Here is a 21,860-nt window from a genome sequence, read left to right on the forward strand (position 1 = left end):
TAATAACGTTCTAACTCCACTTTTGTTACTTTTTTTTTCTATTTCCCAAAAAAAAAAAAAAAAAAAAAAAAAAAAAAAAGAACTCATCGTCACGAGACACTCTCTTCGTGTCAAATGTAACGTTGAATCTCAACATGGAATTGACACACCATTGAACATAAATAATTCATTATATGATATATGAAAATCTAATAAATGAAATATGCTTATTGCTCTTGACTAATGTAGTTAGTTTGTTTGAAGAAATGAATTAAAAATTGAGAAACAAAAAAGAAAGGAAGAGAACACTATATACAGCTTAAAAAGGATTATTTTTAATGGCATACCATGCTGGCTTACTTTATCTCAACGACTTTTCCTACTTTTTACCCTTCTATAGAGAATCGCTATCAACCCTTTTCTCCCTGAACATCCTTTGCAATACTCCCCTATACTCTCAGTCCATACAAATAATTTCATAGGGATCTCTTTCGCGCGTTACGCGTGAAATTCATGATCGAACAATCACCCTCCGTTCGTTTCAACCAATGATATTGTGGTGAGGAAGGGTAAGAGGGGGATTGATGGAGTAGAAAAATGAAGCAACAGACGTCGAAGAAAAATGAGTCGCGCTTTAACGACATACCATACAAATATGACCGTCCTCTGTAACCGATGTCTGTAAATAATGAACGAAGGGAGTTGAAGGGTGAAAAAGAAGAAGGGTAGAAGACGGGGAGGTTGAAATTCCTTTCGCGTCGAGAAACGAGTCGATGTGCATCGCAGAAAGTCCAATGAACAATCCGGCATCGAGATCATAAAAAAAAAAAAAATGGAAAAAGAATAAAGAAAAAAAAAAAACAGGCCGGATAGCGAGGAAACTTGAAAACTTAGGAATTCAATGAATATTTCTGTCTTTATTACCAACATTTTTTAAATAAATCTCATGGGTGGAAGAAATAGCGGAACATTGATATCGACTACGATCGAATTCCACGGAGCAGGCAAAATTGTTTTATGATATATTAAAATCATATATTCTTTATTCGTTATTTTATAGACATATATTATATTTCAATTAAAAAGACTTCCTGATATTAAAACGTACGTGAATTCCATTCGTGTCATATGTGACTTCCGAGGATACTAAAGATTTCTTTTTCTTTTTCTTTTTCTTTTTCTTTTTCTTTTTCTTTTTCTTTTTCTTTTTCTTTTCTTTTAAAAAGATATCCTCTGTTGTTCTCCCTCGACCAACTAAAGTCATGAAATAGGAAATATTTTCTATTCTCTGTACCTTCACAAATCGTCTTGCATCACGCAAAAATATTTCACCGTTGGGAATGGCTCTTTCTGTTCTTTAAATATTTAAGATATCGTGTCCAAGTGACGTTTAGCAGAGAATATCACATACTATTCCGTGAATTCCGCGAATTCTCTGTCGGAATCGTAGGATTTCGCTTGGATGATCCTTCAGGACGGAGGAAAAACAGGTCACTCGCGAGCAATGGTGGTTAGAGAAACGGAGATGGGCCGGTGGGTGAGTAGAAGGGGGAAGAGGGTACTACTGCATTTCCATTCCGAGCGGTAAATCAAAGGGCTTTAAAATTGGCGAGAGCTGTGCGCGCGACACAGGCCGCGAGATCAAGGAGCGCATTAGTTGCGTTTGACGTTGAGCGTCAGCTGCACATGCATGCAACACATAAACACGCATACGCACGAAGCTATTTTACTTTCCTACTCATAAAACTATATTCAGAGCGTCTTAGCATCGCCCGTCTTCTTTGCAAGATGATATCCTGTAGGTGGAAGGAGTAAATAAAATTCTGCATGAACGTACTCGGTGAATTTTCATTAAAAGAATTCTTAGCCATTTCAAATTGATAGATTTGTTCTTTTTCTTTATATCTACTTGATCGAATTGTTTTCATGAAATTATTCGAATTTAATACATACGTCTGAACACTTCAATCCTCGTCGGTGGAATGAAAAAAAAATTTTTCAAATAAAGTGTACGAAATAACGAGACACCCTGTATATTAGAATACCAACACATCTTAGATAAGTAATTCATAGCTCTCGTCGTCGTAAAGGCTCCTCGCTTAAACGCCGTTCAAGTCGTTCTCACACGCGACGAAAGGCTCGCTTACACCTTTTCTTTTTTTTCTTCGTCTTCTTCTTCTTCTTCTTCTTCTTCTTCTGCTTCTTTGCGCCGCTTGGATCTCCTCGCGGAAATGAAGAAAGGCATCCAGTTGCATCCTACGAAGTGATGATTTACAGTCCAAATAACTGTATGTGAACGCGTAATTACATCTCCGTCGTCGTTGCTCTTACAAATCCAACATTTCTACATATCCTAAGTGATTTCATATCACTGGATGGAATAAAAAAATATTTTCATCTTGCATGAAGCTAATAAAATGTTTATTTCAAATATTAATTCGAAGAAACCGTAGCCGATCGAAGTCGTAGAGTTGAATTTCAATTTCTGTTAATCTTTTTTATTACAAGCTTGTTAAGAGTTGCTCCTGCAACATCTGACACCGATAGAGAAGCAAGCAATATGGCCGTTGGCAAACTCCTTTATAGTTTATATCTCCGTGTATAAAGAATGTTTAATATCGAATATCATGCGGGAGACTTGCAAGAGAGATAGAAAGAGAGAAAAAGAAAGAAAGTAAAGGTTTGGGCTTGTTCCTAGCATTACGACGAAGCAAAAGGATGATGTCGAGAAACAGAACACGTAAAAACCGATATCAAACGCGATGACAGCTTTGTTTCGCCCGGGATAATCCTGTCGGGAATTCACGGAATACCACACGCGACCTGCCATGAAGAAAAGCCTCATTCGTTCGCTTCTCGACCTTCCTCTGCTCTCTTTCCCCATTCCTTTTCTCTCTCTCTCTCTCTCTCTCTCTCTCTCTCTCTCTCTCTCTCTCTCTCTCTCTCGTCAACTTTAGATGCATTTATGTTGCTCCTTATTTTCGTCTGCCATTTTGTTTCTTCGTCGTAAACAAAGCCGGCTGAAATTCAATTGAAAACAATGTTTTCATTAATAAGGATTAAAATTATCATAGAATTATGTCATAATAATTGTTGAAATTAATTTCAAAATTCGCAAAACAATATTGTTCCTTTGAATTTTGACGAGAAAATTAATTTTAAAATGTTTGAAAATATATAAGCTACGTCAATATTACTACGTCATTTTGTTATTTCTTTATCGTCTTTCTTGGTTTATCGATGATGCGTCAGATCACAAATAGGTTGATTTTATGCTCCACGTGCACGTAGAAAAAAGCTTTCGCGGAATAAGATGCCGTCCAGCATTAATAGCTCGCACGGCGTTTCTTTTTTTACATTTTTCTTTTCCATCACTCGCTATCCTCGTCCGATGCTTATCTTTCAAAGGAACATCCTCATGCGCGCCTCACGCACGATTACTTCGCTTTGAAGGACGCAAAAGAAAGAGTCTCGAATAGGAAACTGCAGTTTTTTTTTTCGTGTCGTCACGAGCATTCGTGCGATCATAATGTGTGGACTGCACGACGATTTTTCCTCGACAAAGCCATTTGCAGTTTGTAAACATCCTATTTCTGGATAATCGTTGAAGATAATTTATAAATTTATAAAGTTATATTAAAAACCGTTTGAAAACTCAAATATATACTTGCTATTTTGTATTTATTTTAAAACTTTAATAATAAAATTTGTTTAAAATTAATTATAATAATATATGAAAAATTATTTTCTCCAGATGTAGCTCACGGTAATTTCACAACGGAAGAACCACCTACCACGGAATCACCGATCCAAAGTGATGTTTTTGTTGAAAAAAATGGATCAGGCGTTGACGGTGAACTTCCTGTTTCAACTGCTAAACATGATGATCCAACTTACATGGCAATCGTAATCGGTATATTGATGGCAGTGATACTACTCCTTGCCGTGGCGATATTTTTGATTGTTTCAAGGCACAGACAACGCAAATGCTTTGCCAGTCCGATGACTGGAAAAGCCCCATCTCATTTAGGTTCAACCTGTGCCACCGTTGAAAAAGGAGCAGCGTTGATGGCTTATACTTTGGAAGACGACGAAAGGTATATAAATACAATCGTATATATTACATTTGTAAAATACCAATATATACCTTTAAATATTTACTTTAATTTGATCATAAAGAAAGCTCATAATTTCATAAAAAAATCTAATTATTAATAATGTTGTCATTAAAATAATCGACATCTAGACATTTCTTAAAAACTAAAATCTGCTGTTTGTCCCGAAGAAAGCTCTGCAATTAGTCAAAGATCGTTTCTTTTTTGTCGTGCTAGATACGCCGGGGGTTCTTTGCCTACCCTACCACGTGATCTGGGCAATCGTCTCCTGGATATCGCCAAGCTCGATGACTATCAGGAACCCTACCAAGCGTTGAAGTATGCTCCATACTACAGCTACAGTACCGTCGTTATGGAGATGAAAGACATGATGCTGAACAACAAGGGCACCAACATCAATCACTCAGGTATGCGCCGTTCGAACGGTACCATGCCGATACATTCACGGACATACGCTTACACCTACTCCTAGAACATACGACTAGCTTTTGCTGATGGTACACTAACATCCACAAATACGTATCAACGTACAAAGCATTTCCCTAACCGCAATCAATACGCCATCCCCTTCTACATCCGTTCCTCCTTTGCTATATCATCTGCAGCAGTGTACGCGAACGGTGCAGTTGACACATCGTACGATTATGCGGTACCGGAACTCGGCACGGTACCTCTCCTCAACCAAGAAGGAACCGGAGGATGCGCTAGAACCACCACAGTATCCAGTACTACCAGCGACAAGGATAGTCTCTTCTCTAAAAATTCTTCACATAGCACTAAAACCGAGGACAAGAAGGTCAGTTTCAATTTGCATCAATCATGATCTTATCACTTTGACCTATTGATTATATCTATTCCTACGCCAATAAGATCGCACACTTCATATATTTCTAATAGACTTATAGAAGTTGATTACGATTTCGTACGTGATGTTATTTAATTTAAAATTCTTCATTTAAATTTATCTTCCATCTATACTTCAGAATGAAATTCAATATTTTATTATCTATCTGAGTATACAACTGGAGTCCTTCCGTTGAAAGTACCTTCGTCTGGCCGACGGGAAAAAATTGAAATTAATTATTTAAATCACTAGGTTCTGGTAAGAGATTGGAATGTTTTTCGGGTAGATTGGTTTTCGTCCCATGGGTACACTGAGCTCTACTTCGTGTCCAGAATTTCGATACAATACGAAAACTAGTTGACTAGTTCGGTTGTAAAGGTGCATAAAACATTTCGAATAATAAAAAATAGAAACAAGAAATCTTGTTACATCAAGTAATGTTCCATATGTGGTATTTTGTACGTACTCGGGATACTATTAACAAAATTGTTCCTGTTTCAGATTAATTAACATTTAAAAATAATTAAATGAAAGAAACTGAAAGAAATTCTTTCTAATTAGATTAAATAGATTAAATAACTTCATATTATCATGTACTTATCAGCACGAAAACATTCATTGTCGACAAACGATTCCTTTTGCTTTGTTTTCTAGTCTTTCAGATAAAGAAACAACGAACTAGTAGATACGTTAGTATGCGCTCTCGTAAAGTGAATGGTATTCTCGTATCGGATGTGTATAGTTTCGGATTGAGATTGATCCGAATACAATACTCCGGTTGGGACGATCCAAATCCGAAAGTGCTCATGTCTACGTCGGTACCCGTCTGTTCGTGATTGACATACGACAGTACCACTCGAAACAGTCAAAACATTTCACCCTACCACCCCCGTCGATTCTCTGCCCTTGACGCATCGGTAGCAATGCCAATCAACGTATCCTCGATTAATTCAACCTATCCCTAACTGCCCTTCTCTACTCCCCGCACATTCTTTGACAAAAGCTTTTTCATTTTTTATTTCTACCCTCTATTTTATTTTTCCTCCAATCCTTTATATCTAGCATCAAATTCTTTAATATCATTTATCTATTATATTTATATTTATATTTATATTTATTATGACTCATATAATTTTCGAAATATGACAATATAATGATACAGTAGGAGCAACGATATATCAAATAAAACCGATCTTTCGTTAAACCATTTCGTGCTTTACCAACGTTAGCGTGATCGTCGATTGTCGATTATCAATGGCTACAGCAGCACAATAGATCGTTCCTCGGTTTTGCAGTCACCAACACAACAGGAGGTACTGTCGGCCTTGAAAAGACGTCTCGAGCAAACGAGCGTGCCGCTCTTCCCACGACATCGCCTTCGCATGCTTTCCAAACTCGCTGAAGGTGCTTTCGGGACGGTAAGCATATTTACAATAATAATTTCTATTATAATATCAATAAATTTATTGATTTAAAGGAATATTCAATTGAAATTGCAAATGATAGGAAAATTCTTAATTAGACTTAGAAGTGAAGCAGATAATGCTGTTGCTTTTAGAAAATCGTTAAAAAATAAATCAATCCCCTTGACAGCTTCAAATTCGACAGGTCGTCGCCTTTGACATTCGTTCGACTATCGAATAAAACGACGATGAATGGCACAACAAAGTGGTTCCAATTTATCCACAATTTACGAAATGACGGTACTTCCTATCAACCGATGATGATCAGGAAATCAATCCGTTTGTTGAAAGAGAAACGCACGAAGCAACTTCTCGAACCAAAGTCCATTCGCGCACTCGCGCTAGTGAGTACGGAGCTTCAAGGCACGCAACAATACGTCGATTAACGAAGCGCAGTATTATTCTTCCTCGATACAATACAACCTCGTCGGCCGAGACTCGTCGAGTATGATCAATTTAGAATGTGTTAGCGCGGCTAATAATTCCCTTTTGTCCTCCGCCCCTCGTGTACATCGGGTAGCGTTAATGACCGGCTAGACCGAAGTCACCGCTTTCGGCACCCTTTCAAAGTACCACCGCATCGTCGAGTTTGCGAAAATATATTGATCCCCAGTTGCCAATGCATTGTTTCAAGTCGCGATAAGGGTTTACAAAAAAAAAATATATATATATATTTATCGTTGATATAAACTTTAACAAGCATATATAAAATTATATTATTAATAAAAAGTGTCAACTGGGAAAAACAATTCTTTCATATCACTGTGATCAAAGGATGAGTATTTAACAATTTAAATATGCAGATATAACGTATATCCAAAGAGGAGGAGTTGGATGCATCAAACTCCGTAGAGTCGATAGGGGTGGTTTAAAATACACGTCGACAATTTCAAAGAAATACTACCAGACTCCATCAGATTGAAAAGTCTTGAAAGAATTCAACGAACTCGCGAGCATATATCTCACGAAAGCATTTCGTTTTCTTTTTTTTTTTTTTTTCTTTCTCCCCTTCTAACATAGCGAACGATATAAAAGCAACGACCACCGCGGCAATAATTTTAAAACGCGCGTCGAATTCGAAGCGATTCATCTCTCAGCCTCCCCTTCATATTTTTAAGTAAAACGATTTGTCTAACGAAGAAAAACGAAATATAAGAAGTAAGAGAGAAAACAGAGAGAGAGAGAGAGAGAGAAAGAGAGAAAAAAACAGATATCTTTCTCCTAAAGGTATATGTTGCTGAAGCCGAAGGGATTCCTGAGTATGGAACAACGACCACCCTTGGCAAACGTTTCGTCGCCGTCAAGTTTTTATTACCGGAAGCCAGCGAGAAGGAAAAGTGAGTATACGAATACACAGACATACATATATACGCGCGCACATGATTATGTATACATGCAACTTTACATGGAATCTTGAAATTTGCATTCTCTCGTATTATAGCGTACGCTCGATTGAATTCTCTCCCATCCCCCTCCCCCCTCCCGCCTCATTTTATTCTTTTACATTCTCTTCATTTTGTTAAAACGATAAACTTAGTACTCGTTCCACCGATACTCCACTCACGATTTTATATCATGTTTGTAGTGTATATTGATCGGAAGTAATACAAAGTATAAAAAAAAGGGAAGTATAAATTTTTTTAAAACTTCCTAAATATCTATTTGAATGATAGATCACAATCATTATTAATTATCAATTGGATTATTTATCAATGCAATTAGCAAGATGATCACAATTCACTTAATCAATGTTTTTTCTATTGCGATATATTGATTATTCCGATCATCATATTTCTAAGACACGATATATTTCGATCGGGTTTATGTAGAAGCATCTATACGACTCGTCACGTCTATAAGCCATATTTAGGCTCAATAAAGTAGAACCCCATCCTTTTGATGCTGGCCAAAATCTCGTTCACCTCTAAAATATTCTTGGCCAGAGGTCCTATAGTCTGGGCCACGCATCAACGGACACACGTCGTCGTTCGTTTGTTCATAGAAAGGAACCCCACGGTGTACGATCAGGAACGTTGGCAAAAAATCTACCAGATAAGCCCAGGCTCCCGAAGACGAGCCGTTCGTTCCCGCGGCTATCGCGCTTGGACATCAGAAAAAAAAGCCAGTTTCGATTCGGCGAATGGAATAGATTTGCATACAATGACCAGGGAGATAGGGTGGACCGGAACTTTGGTCTCTCTCGCTGAGAGAGATAGAGAGAGACAGAGAGAGAGAGAGAGAGAGAGAGAGAGAAAAGAAGAGAGACAACCGAGACGACGGTTTCCTTCTTGGATTTCTTCGACCAAATCTCCTCACAAAATGACAAAGCTTCGTTCCTTAACCTGACTCCTTCCAGCTCACCATTTCACCTCGCCATCGTTTCTTCCTTTCAATGACAATGACGAAATACCAGGGGAAGATCGACGTATAAGTTTGTCTTTGTAGTAACTTCACAGTACCTCGTATAGTGAATCAGGACAAGAATGTGAATTTTTAATCAGGACGATGATTTGATATTTAAAAAAAAAAAAATCATATTTCATAAAAAGCTTTATCATTTAATCATATCGCACAATTCTCATATCCCATGATATATCGAAATGTATTCTAAGACATCATAAATCCTATACTATTCGTTTTCTTTTTTCGTCTTTTAGACTATTAATAAAATAAAATACTTTGGTGAAAACAAAACAAAAAAAATTGTAGAACCTTTATACATCAAACATAAACTTTCGAAGTTGAATAGTCGGTTCATACCGACGCTTTGTCTTCGATAACTCACGCAACAAGTTTCCCACAGTTCGGTATAACATATCGCGTCTCGTGACTCTGACCCTCTCAATTTACCCTCTCTTCGTCTCACCTCAGTTTCCTTCTCACGAAGTAGTCTCTCTCGTGGATCGAAACGATCCACCATTTCTCCCTTTCATGAGCCGGAGACAAAACCTTCCGTTTTTCATAGTATAGTACCTTTAGAGCCTAATGTAGCGCCATTCGTAACCACACTCCCTGGACCGTTCTATGGTCACAGAGAATAAGTTGGTGGTTGCTCGTTTTAACCTTCCCCACCTACCCATCACTTTAGGTATGTATATTTATATATGTATATATGTATGTGTATGTATATATGCATATTGGTAGGGTGATTTTTAAAAAGTAAAACGATGCGATTATAAAAGAAGAATAACGTAAAGAAAACACACACTAACAAGGGCTAACCATTCTGGTAGTCATGACCTGGCGAAGGTTAAATAGATAAGGGTTGTTTTATGCGTCACGCTTCGTATCGCGTGATGCAGACTCCAGAGTATACTTACATTTATACGCATGTATGTATGTATGTATGTAGATACTTTTTTTTTTCTTTTTTTTTTTTTTTTTTTTTTTTTTAATTGATCGTTTCCATTTATTTTGTCATCGAGAGACCTAACTCCTTCTTCTTATTCCTTATTTCTCCCTTTCTTTCTTCTTATCTTACTTTAAGAAAATGAAAACGTTCGAATCGTAGAGGAAGAGTTGCCAAGAATCCAGGTCGTTTGTCTTAATAAAATATAAGAAAGTTCAAGATTGAACATTATCGAAAGTAAAAACGCTGGGATTGAACTTGGAAAGGGAATATTATACGATAGGATAATACCGAGAGTAATGGACCAGTAAAAATTATCTGAAAAATTTTTCTTTTAGCTTTGATATTATTGGGAGAAAGTACATTAATGTTTTAATGTAAATTTCTCTGCCAGAAGAGAATTTATATTTTTATACTTGGTAATAAATCAAAATAAAATATATTCAATAATACATATAACATAAGCAATATGTTTTCAGTCCCGTAATATCCAACTTCGTAACAATGCATAGTATTTGTATACTTGAAAATATATTTCCAGAATCCAACTTTTATTTTATGTTCATATCAACTGCACTACTGATATAATAGTTTTTTGTCTTTCTCGAAACAATCGTAGAACACAACTCATACCAACGGAGTCGTAGATCTCAGCAACGCGAACAGTGAAGGTAGCAGGAGGAGAACGGAGGGTAGCAACTGCAGGATTCTCGGTTTTATAGCGAATCGATAGCAGCCTTGTAGTTTTGTTAACGGCCGCATTAAGCTATCACGCGAGAGTGCCATTACCAAGTCGATCGTAAGTAAAGCCGAAGTAACGAGCCTGCGTCGAGCAACGTTCACCGTCGGTAAAGTCCATGGCCTTACTACTCTCTGTTCTCTTGCGAAAGCTTAAACTTCTTATAGAAACAACTTGAAAATGAAAATATTCTCATCCTCATTTTTACGATGAATTTTATCATAAAAATTAGTCACAATAAATTTCTCTATGATAGCTTAATGTCATCATTTCTTTTTAATTAACATAGAGGAAAGATTTTTCTTGGTAATTCAAAGTTTTTTAACAAATTTTTTTAAATCTCTCCAAAAATTATCTCAGAAGGAACGATTTTTATTTAATTCACACGACAACCATTCATCCGTCATTGTGATTAAATCTTCTAATTTCAATGTGTTGAACCCAATATTATTCTATAATCTTTATTGGATTGTGTGACACCATATATCAATTAGGGCAGTTCGATCCATCAATATACGAAGTCAACACAATTTGCTCCAATCTTTTCAGGCAGTCTAGACTTCTCATAGTAATAAATTATGGAACCGGAACTCGATTACATTAAACTGCTCCGAAATGTAACCTTTCATCTGTCAATTATTCTCTTTAAATGTTAATGTTCTTTTTGATATCACTCCACATATTAATACGAGTAAATGTCATCGTTACTAAATGCATTAACATACTCAACAATTTTATTTTAAGATCGATCACAAAAACATAGATAATCCTTCAAATGTACATTTACATATCTATATCAATCCATCTGAATATATTGAAAATTGCTAAGATCAATGTTTTCATCCAACAGGCTCGATTTTCAGAGAGACGTGAGGATTTTGGCGGCACTCGAGGATCGCAATATCGCTAGGGTTTTGGGTGCTTGCTGCCGTGAGGAACCCTACTGCGTTGTGATGGAATATTTGGAACATGGGGACCTCTGTCAATTCCTAAAGACGCATATCACTGCAGAGGATGCCCATTCCATGCCAATCGGTGTTAAGACGCTTAGGTAATTGAAAAATCACTTGTATTGGAAGCATTGTATTGGAAGTTTACTAGAAATTCCATAACAGACTCATCTCCGATCAAGTTTCCATTAGTTCGATCTCAGTATTATGTACTTACTCCTTTCAGTTTCAACTGTCTCATCTATATGGCAGCGCAAATCGCATCGGGTATGCGGTATCTCGAGAACCTCAACTTCGTGCATCGGGATTTGGCTACTAGGTGAGTACAACGAAACTTTCTGCGAATGAATCCCTCAGCGGACTACTCCCTTTCTCTCCTCCCTCTTCTCTCTCTCTCTCTCTCTCTCTCTCTCTCTTTCTCTTTCTCTCTCTCACTCTTCCTCCCTCTCTCTTTCTCTTTCTCTCTCGTGGGGATAACAGAGGATTATGTAGACCGAACTGTCGCGTTTTATCTCGAAAACTCGTCTTTCATGGCGAACGAAAGCTTTTCCTTCTCCGCAGGGCTTTCCTAACCAAGCAACGAGACGAAAGGTCTGTCTACCGACATTGATTTCTCTTCTTCTTTTTTCTTCTTCATCTTTCTCCTCCCTATCTTCTTATTCTTCTACTTACGTGAGAAGCTCAAGTCGGTCACATCACTTCATGTCACCGAGAGAATTAAATTATATCGTTTTCGAAGAGCGTGCATTTTCATAAATTCCTAAACAAACGTTGAACTACTGCCACATGGGAAATCAACGATTCGTTGCCCCTGATTCGATGTCAACGAATCGGGAATACGCCGTAATTATACTCCTGATTATATTAATTATGCACCGTGATAGAAGCGTGCTAACTCATCCAACCGAATAAATTGTGTTTTAATCAAGAATCCCGTTACTGTGTTTTCTACGTTAGGACAACGTTCGCTGAAAGTAATCTGCGTTATACAGATTAAATATTAATCGTAATCCCATTTCGAAATCTACGTTATTAAAAAGTAAATTTGTTTTATAACATAATTATTATTTTGGATTTCAATATTTTGAATTAAAAATACCAAGATAATATTATGGTTACATTACTTTTGATGAACTCGATGTTATAAGCTTTTACCGGATAATCTTCTAATAAATAACAATTCTGAAATTACTGTACTGTGAAGAAAAGCATTAGTATGTATGCATGTAAATTATATTTACATGTCGCTATTCGAAACTTGGTAACGATTAAGATGAAACAATGTGGTTACTTTGGCTAATTTTCCTATGTGTCGCGAAATTCTGCTTACGAGAAGTTGTAACTCATTACAGTAACGGCATCGTTACGTGACACATGAAGGTGTGAGATTTCAGGGTTGTTCGTGTATTGCTAGTAAACGGAGGTACGTGTCTACATTTTGAAAGTTTACCCTCTATGGTAACGCAAAATTAGTTTCCTTTTATAGGAATCTCGATTGAATGATTGTCAGTTTAAAAGCAGAAATGTTATGAAACATCATTGAAATTTGGATTTACATGTCAACGTTGAATAAATTTTGGATGAATACCTATTTGAACAACTTACTTGTTTATTTTCTTTTATATTTTATGTATATACATAAAAAAAGAAAAAAAATAATGAATGACAAAAAATCGTGTGATGAATCAAATCAAATCACAAATGACACACACACACACACACACGCACACACACGCACGACTTCATTATACATTATACAATTCAGCATCAATATTAAAAATTTTATTGATCTCATTGTCGCAATGACTTTTTTTTTTTTTTTTTTTTTTGTTATTATTATTATTACTCGCAGCCATAACATAACAGAATTATCGATATCGATAAGTTTCTACGTTGCTAGTAGAATAAGTCATGAACAATAGCTGTGGAAGAGAGGGAATATCGGTAGCGAAAGATATCAGTTAGTTAAGCTTGCCAGATAATAGGGTAGGATAACAGAGAGTTTCCTGTACTTGCATTATAAACACAGGAACATGTATTTTCTTTTGAAAGATAGTTTGCATATACAACTTCGTTATCGTATTGTCTTTTTATCAAAATAATATTCCTTTATGTTATTAACTTTAAAACAAGAAGAAATGGAGAACAATCAATTTTATAGAATAACTTTGAAAATAATATATAAGAAATATTAATTTTGATAAATTTTATAGTATACATTAGATTTATGTATTATACAACAGATATAGTATGATATTGAAAATACGTTCAACTAGGTCGATATAAGTATCTTTTCTTTGATATAATGAATGATGATAAAAAGAAAGAGGAGTGAAACTAAAGTGAGATATTTCAAAAAAAGGAATATCCTTCCGTAATAATCCAGGAGTATTCGCGTAGATCGTTGGCATTCGTTCGTGTACGATCGCGGATGATCAGCCAAGGCAGAGACTCTCACGTACCTATCTCGTACGTTCCTGTTATTGAAATGCTGTGGCCTATCTCGACGAATCGATAGAACGTTTAGATGCATACACGCGGCTACGCATCAATAAAGGTCTCCACATATACGCTACAGATCCATGGATATGTGTCTGTAGTGGTGATACATACACATGTACAAGAAGCGCATGATGCTCTCTCACAACGGCTGGTACCTAGTTTCCTGTGAAGCAGTGTCTCTCAAACGGCCCCTCGTAAATCTTAATGGAATACCACGAGACGCTTCCTGGAGCCGCTTTCACGACGATATTACGGCTTTGTGAACACTCCTGAGGATGTTTCTGCATCTTTCCTCCTCGTTTCATCTCTCCCAGAGACCTCTCCCTATGTCTCGTTTGATGTGACATCTAAATTGCTCAAGTTTATAGGATAAAACGAATCTCTGTCAATGATAAATCTAATTTATCATTTATATTCTCACCAAATAAAGATTATTTCCTTAATAGTAAAATAGAATTATAGAATACAATGAATGCAAGGGTTTGATTTCAATAAAGCAGTATTATGTAGTATTATACTGATTCCATGTGTTTTTAATATACTCATTTCGTAGAAGACCGAATAGATATTTACTTCTCTCTGTTGTACAAGTAGTCAACAGTCAGGTATCTATCTAATATAACTATCACATAACACAGCAAGTACCTCTCTGTTGAACTTCGGAAGAGCATCTTTCGCAGTTTCTCATGAACCACTTGTTCATTATACAATCATACGAGCATTTCTAGTCAGATAGCAAGCCTCTATTCACAAAACAGCTGTCATATCTATATGCATATAAATAATAACTAAAAGATTTATTACTCTACACGATGGATTATTCAACAAAATATGCGAAAGAGCTATTACTTAATAAGAATTCTAAGACATTTTTGGATTAATCTTATCATTCCTGCGTCCTATGAAGCTATCTACGATCGTTGACAAACACAAGCCACGAATCATGCACAACTATCAGAAGCGAACCAGCCAATCGCAATGATCGATAAAGCGCAGCTAATTACCCAGACGTTCTGCCTCTAAATTGGTGCTTTGTTCTACCGAAATTAATCGATTCCCTCCATTCAATAACCGTTGGATGCTCGGCTATCGTTCGCTCGGTCATTTGTCCAGCTACGAGTACGTTGCTTGTATTCGTCTCTTAACTATCTCTAAATAGATTTCAATGGAGCTTGAAATTGATTTTGTATATAAATATAATATAATATATCTATATACAGACATATTATTCCATCCGATTTTTGTCATGTAACTTTTATTTTCGACTTAAGTTAGAACCGAGTTACATTCTATTATTTAATCCCTCGTCTGAAAAAATGATGCTTCGTAATACTTAGAACTTCATTTTCGAATTTCTATCTTTCCCGTTCTCGTGTAAATAAACTATATCCAAACTATAGTATTTTAACTCGTATATTTTTGTGCCCTTAGGAATTGTTTAGTTGGAAAAGCTTATCATATCAAGATCTCAGACTTCGGTACAGACAACGAACTATATGCCTGTGACTATTATAAAGTGGATGGAACTGTACCTTTGCCTGTTCGTTGGATGGCTTGGGAATCTATATTTTTAGTAAGTAACAAATCGTTTAACGAATGATAGATTTGAAAATTGATGCAAGAGAAAAATTTTTTCTCATCACGATCATTTTAATCGAAATATATTTATCGTAGGGCAAATATACAACGAAGAGCGACGTATGGGCATTCGCGGTGACTCTTTGGGAGATTTTAAATTTAGGAAGACGAATTCCTTATGAACATTTATCGAACGAAGAAGTGGTTGAGAGTCTCCGAAGATTTCATCGTGCTAACGAAGAAGATGGCTCCGCTTCAGAAAGTGGTTGTACCGATGGAACGAACGATCATTTTGATTATTTACCTAGACCAACAGCTTCATCGAAAGACATTTACGATCTGATGCTCGAATGCTGGCGTCGCGAGGAAAACGAACGTCCGACGTTCCGCGAGATCTCGCTTTTCTTACAACGGAAGAATCTCGGATACGCGCCAACATCTTGATATTGAAATGTGAACACCAACGAGGGTTATAATTTCTTTCATGGAACTTTCCGATCTGCCGACGTTATGAGGATCGAACGATGATATAACTTCATCGATTTTTCTTCTATTTGTTAATTATCAGCTTCAGGACGGATTTATGAACTTTGATAACGTAGATCGTTTGAAAATGTCAATCGGAAATACGTGAAGGTTCCAATTTGATCGGCAACATTCATGAATAAATAAATATCTTCCAATTAATTAGGAGTTTAACTTGAAGCATTTTATGGAAATTATATGGGCTGAGAAAATGTATTTTTGACGATTAACACGTCTACGGAAAGGATGTTATCGTATTGGTTCTCTTATACTATTTTGATGAGAGATCGTTAGGAGCCTATATCGCAAACATTCCTTATTAAAATTTACAAAAAACTCCCGCTTGATTGGAATCATCAAATTCTTTGTCGTTTTCTTTTTGTTTTCGACGAGAAGATAAAGAGCTGAGAATACATACATTTGATATTTCTAAGAGACGAGAATATGACGTTGGACTGTGACTTCGACAATCCAATGAGTGCGCCGTGGTTCTTAATAACTCGTTTATAACAAAAGGCTACTGGTTTATATGACTGAACGATAGAATGGCGATGACGCCTCTGATGTAATAAACTTAAGATTAAATGGAAAAAAAAAAAAAAATGAAAAAAAAAAAATAAGAAAAAAAAGGGGGAAAAAAAATGAGAATGAAAAAGACAAAGAAAAAGAAAAGATAAAGATAAAAATAAAGAGAAAACTATTCAAGATTCTTCGTAAAGTAAACGTTTAGGAGCAATACAATGTAATTAGCTATTAAATACTGCTGTGAACATTCCTGCATAGACGAGTATGTATCTATGCCTTTAAATAATTACTTGATCGATTAATCATGATACGATCGATAATTCAGCACAATGCTCGTTACTTAACCGAATAAAAGTAGCGGCGATGAGTGATTGTTTGTTCGTTGGGTTTTTTTTTTCTTTTCTCTATTTAATTAAAAATTACATCGACCATAATGGCAATATATTAATTATAACAATATAAACGCTGTGACTATCGTTGCTAATTAATCGAAAATTGCGAACGGATGTGTGCGATCAGTATGATGGAATGCGTGTGTATATGAGTATGCGTGTATCGATCTATTTCTCTTCGATATTATATAAAATAAAATTAAAAAAAAAAAAAAACCTCTTCGAGACAAGTCTGCATGTATATACATATATGTATATATATAATATATATATATATATATATATATATATATATATATATATATATATATATTCGTAATGATCATAAGCAAATTTTATAGAATTAAAACGATACCAAGCGACATGGAGTTTTCATATTTGTTTTTAATATTAATTAAAAAAAAAAAAAAAACTTGAATAATTTATTTTACTTTTAATATATATATAACTTTTATCATACTTTTTAATTCATGTCACTTATAATAGTCGGATGCAAGGACTTTCAAGAATGCTAAGAATTGAAATTCGATAACGTTGTGCTGTTCTTGTAATGAACATTCATATCGATATATCGAAACGAATCATCGAATGAAAAGTAAAAAAAGAAATACATAAATTGAAATAAACATATATTCGATTAACGGCAATATCGAGATATTATGACAACAGACATGTTATTAATAAAAAAAAAAAACAAAAAAAACAAAAACAAAAAAAAAACAAAAAAAAAAAGAAAATTCTATATGCTAGGCGGGATCAATGATACTAGTATAAATATATCGTGCATAGGAATGCATTAATAAACATAATAATAATGATTATTTCTTTTGAAAATCACAATACATTTTCTTTCGAAAATTTGGAAAGAAAAAAAAATCATGAAAATGCTTGTTCGTTGTTAATGAATGAAGCTTTTGGAAAATATCATTTTCGCAAACGTTTCAACATATCGTGCTGTGTTCCTTCGTGCTTATTTCAACGAAAGAATAAAAGTTGAGAGGTGTAAAAGAGCATAGAAAATTGAAAAGCAATAGGTAAAGAAATCGGAGTATATTATACAAGTGTATATATATATATATATATATATATATATATATATATATATATATATATATATATATGTAAGTGCATAATCACTTTGACGAAAATTTAATTGGAACGAAAGAGTTCAACGAAACGATTCAATCATTAAGTTCCATTGTATATGTATATGACAGATAGATTACTACGGAAAAAAAAAATACTGTTGTCTTTCATAATGCTGTTTTATTTTTCTTATTCGTACTTTGTTGTACGTAAAGAAAAGATGAACAACATTGTGAAATGTAATAGTACGCGTAATCTTAACGTATAGGCGATGTTACCGTTAAAACGTTAAAAATACTATTTATATAAATTAATCTAATGCCATTTAAGGAAGTAGATAGTCAGAAAATTAGTCATATACGTTTTTCGATATATGTTTAATTCGAGCGTAACTAAAAAATCGAATTAGTCTCGTACATTTGTACGAACGAGATCAAATTTGTGTCTATCTGTTCGTGTTTTTACCTATAGTCGTACCAAAAATGATTCGATTCATTTTTCTTTAAAAAAATCTCTCAAATTTCTTTCTCACGATTGCTATTTCCAAATGAAATTAAATTCATCAACTTAGATATACAAAATGAAAAATAAAACGTATAAATAGACACAATGTTTGATTTTAATCACATACATTGTATTAACATTAATTGAAAGATATGAATTGTAGTTTCGCTCGAATTACATTGATATAAAAATAATGCTGCCTTTGGCTATATCGTTGCCCCTACTGCTAAAGAGTAACTCACTTGTCTACTCATGTGATAATTCAGTATATCTCTTCGTATCTACCTGTACCTAACTAGCTCGATGAAATTTTCAGAAATGAAAGGATTACATTTTTCAAACTCTGTGTGATCAAAAAGAATTTTTCTTTTCTTTTTATTCATTTATTATAGACTAGCGTTGGAAAGAACAGTCAACCACGTTGCTTATATCTGTTCTTTTTTTTTTCTTTTTTAAATTAAAAATTAATTCCCTTAAAGAAATTGCGAATAAAAATATAATCCTTTCCTATCTGAGAGAAATAATATCGAGATGACTATTCTACCTAATATGCGCCTTCTCCGCCAATTATATCGAATAATTTTAAGTTCGTTGCGACTTAAAGCTCTGTCAAAGTCGTTAGTTAAGTGATCGCTACGTGCTGAAAAAAGTCATACGAATAAGTGTTATCGTGTAATAATTCATTCAAAAGTCCCTTGTTTCGCATATTTAATATATTACTATAAATTATTTTGTAGAAATATATCACTCTCTGCAGGTTAATTAGAACGTGTAAAAAAAGAAAAAAAGAAAAAAAAAGAAAAAAAAAGGAGAAAAAAAAAAGAACAAAGAAAAGAAAAAGAAGAAAGAGCGACTACTTAAAGTAAATTGAATTAAGCAGCATAGTTTAATAACTTCTTTTGAAATGAAGCTTGATTTTGAAAGCAATCGGATTACCGATCTATCGTGGAATTGAATGAAATCTTTAAGAGATAAATAAATAATCGGAAAGAGACTATGAAGAGCTCACCTAGTTATATCTTCTGTATCGGACACGGGCGAAATTTAGCTTTTTTTTTTTTTGTTTTTCTTCTTTGCTTCAACATTAAAGACTTTTAAATATCGAATATCCTCGTCGATAGAGAAAAAACAAAAAAAAAAAGAAAAGAAGGAAAGAGATCAAAGATAAGAGATGAAAAAAATGCAGAAAAAAAGAAATATTCATCCCGTGTCTGTTCTTACAATGCTATTAAATGAGAGAGAAAGAAAAAAAGGAAAGAAACCTTAATCGTTATAGTCATAAAATTATTTTGTACTAAAAACTGTTTATAATTTTGTATCTAATCTCTGTAAATACTAAACGGGTCGTTTTCGACTTAAAAAAAAGAAAAAAAGAAAGAAAGAAAGAAAGAAAGAAAGAAAAAAAAACATAAAAAAAAGAAGAGAAGGAGGAGGAGGAAGAAGAAGAAGAAGAAGACGAAGAAAAACTAGAGACAATGAAATACGACGCGAGAGTGTCGATTTAATTAGACTGTTTAATAAAGGATCGGAGGGTGAGGTGATTAATCAGAAGCTATGATTATGTTTCATGGTTTCATATAACATGATCGAATCACCCTATTGACCTGTGATCTTGTTTTAAGTGTATACTGGAAAAATATAGTTCTTTCTTTTTTTTTTTTTTTTATTTTTTATATACCATATTATATCCATTGTATTTATCAAATGCAGGTATGAAAAAAAACGATACCATGTTTGGAAATCATAACTTCTGAAAATAGTCACGTTATATATATATATATATATAATTATTTATAATACACGTGCACGGATATACATATGCACATGTATACGTGTGCGTGTGTATATATGTGTAATATACTTTAAATGGTAGTAAAAAAGTCGTTAAGAGGAAAAAAAAAAAATTAATAAGTTAAGTCGAAAGAATGTAATTAAATTTCATATAGAACGGGACTGGTAACGTAACAATGTACAACGATTTAGAAATTACTTGTATCATAAACGAATCGACAATTAAGGGACAAATCATAAAACTATATATGTTATTCGGTAGCTATGTATATACAAATATATGATATAACATTATATGTAGAATATAACTAGTCACTTCTCGCGGTCACTTTATAGAGCACAAAATGCGATCGACGATCGCGAGAAAAAATAAATATATGATAGAAGAGAAGGAAAGAAGAAATAATAGATGAAACTCTTGTTTCTGAACTTCGATTGTTAAATGCGATCAATCAATCGAGCATTCACGAATTTTTCTGCTAATTGCGAGATCACAATGCATCGGTTTTTAGAACACAGTAAGAAAAAAAAAAAAAAGAAAAAAGAAAAAAGAAAAAAAAACCGGTATACTATAACGTGCAAAAGTATTGAATTGTAATACTTTGGTAATGACTTAACTATGAAATGATCTTTGCTGAAATCAAATTTTGAGCAAGACAAAATTGGTGTGTCTAAAATATTCGTCAAAATTATACAACCATCGAGAAGAATCATTTAAATTATTGGAAGTTAATCCAATTGTCTGATACTTGTTTGTATATTGATCAAAATTACAAAAAGGTGCTTATTATACTTAAGTACTTATTCCATGTAAAATCAAAGGCATATATCCATCATACGAATTTGATGCATGTACAAATGTAAAAAATAAAAAAGTCTTTCCCTTTAGAGTCATCACCAAAAAAATACCAAAGTCAATACTTTTACACATCACTATGTAATATTTTCTTAACGGGACAGAATCATTGCCAATAATTATATTCACATATTCGTTTAATCAGAACGATTTCCAAATAAAATAAAGAATCATTCTCTACTCATTACAACTCCGACTCTTGGTGTGTAATCGAGCATGAATCCTCCACTTTTACCGTAATATTTATTAGCATGTTCCTTATAAAGCTCGAAGGTACGATGTACGCGCGAATTCTGAGAGAGAGAGAGAGAGAGAGAGAGAGAGAGAGAGAGAGAGAGAAGAAGAGTTTGTACCATTCTAATGTGCGATATATCATAATATTGCAGCCATATAAAAATTTTTCATCTGTATATGGTTATCTGTATGTTCGTAAGGAATGTGTTAATGCGTCTCGCATTAAATAACACGGCTGTATGATCCGTTTTTTGTCTGTGTTTTCTTGTAAAGCCTTTTATAATAAATTAATCGATTCCTTAAAATGCATCGAAGTCTGGGCACGTACGAAGCACAACGACGATTTCTATTTGTATAAGACAGTGGAACGAAATAATAAACACATTTGAATGAATTTCTATATCTTCTACATCTCATTTTATGAACCA

The 21,860-nt window shown here is 34.4% G+C and overlaps 1 protein-coding gene and 1 long non-coding RNA gene across 3 annotated transcripts in view; one reads left to right on the top strand and one right to left on the bottom strand.

Annotated features, from left to right (window-relative positions):
- Positions 1-21,826, top strand: part of LOC124428060 (discoidin domain-containing receptor 2-like) — a 97,352-nt gene extending 75,526 nt beyond the window's left edge. For both annotated transcript variants that reach the window (XM_046971665.1, XM_046971666.1), the window contains 9 exons: positions 3,734-4,076; positions 4,311-4,501; positions 4,700-4,890; positions 6,234-6,356; positions 7,629-7,738; positions 11,340-11,540; positions 11,666-11,758; positions 15,373-15,514; positions 15,616-21,826. In XM_046971665.1, the coding sequence (XP_046827621.1) occupies positions 3,734-4,076; positions 4,311-4,501; positions 4,700-4,890; positions 6,234-6,356; positions 7,629-7,738; positions 11,340-11,540; positions 11,666-11,758; positions 15,373-15,514; positions 15,616-15,963 (1,742 nt within the window). In that variant the 3' untranslated portion in view covers positions 15,964-21,826. The remainder of the gene's footprint in view (positions 1-3,733; positions 4,077-4,310; positions 4,502-4,699; positions 4,891-6,233; positions 6,357-7,628; positions 7,739-11,339; positions 11,541-11,665; positions 11,759-15,372; positions 15,515-15,615) is intronic.
- LOC124428064 overlaps positions 1-21,860 on the bottom strand; it is a 62,473-nt gene that overhangs the window by 37,486 nt on the left and 3,127 nt on the right. The window lies entirely within an intron of this gene.

Source organism: Vespa crabro, chromosome 11, assembly GCF_910589235.1.
Source record: "Vespa crabro chromosome 11, iyVesCrab1.2, whole genome shotgun sequence".
NCBI lineage: Eukaryota > Metazoa > Arthropoda > Insecta > Hymenoptera > Vespidae > Vespa > Vespa crabro.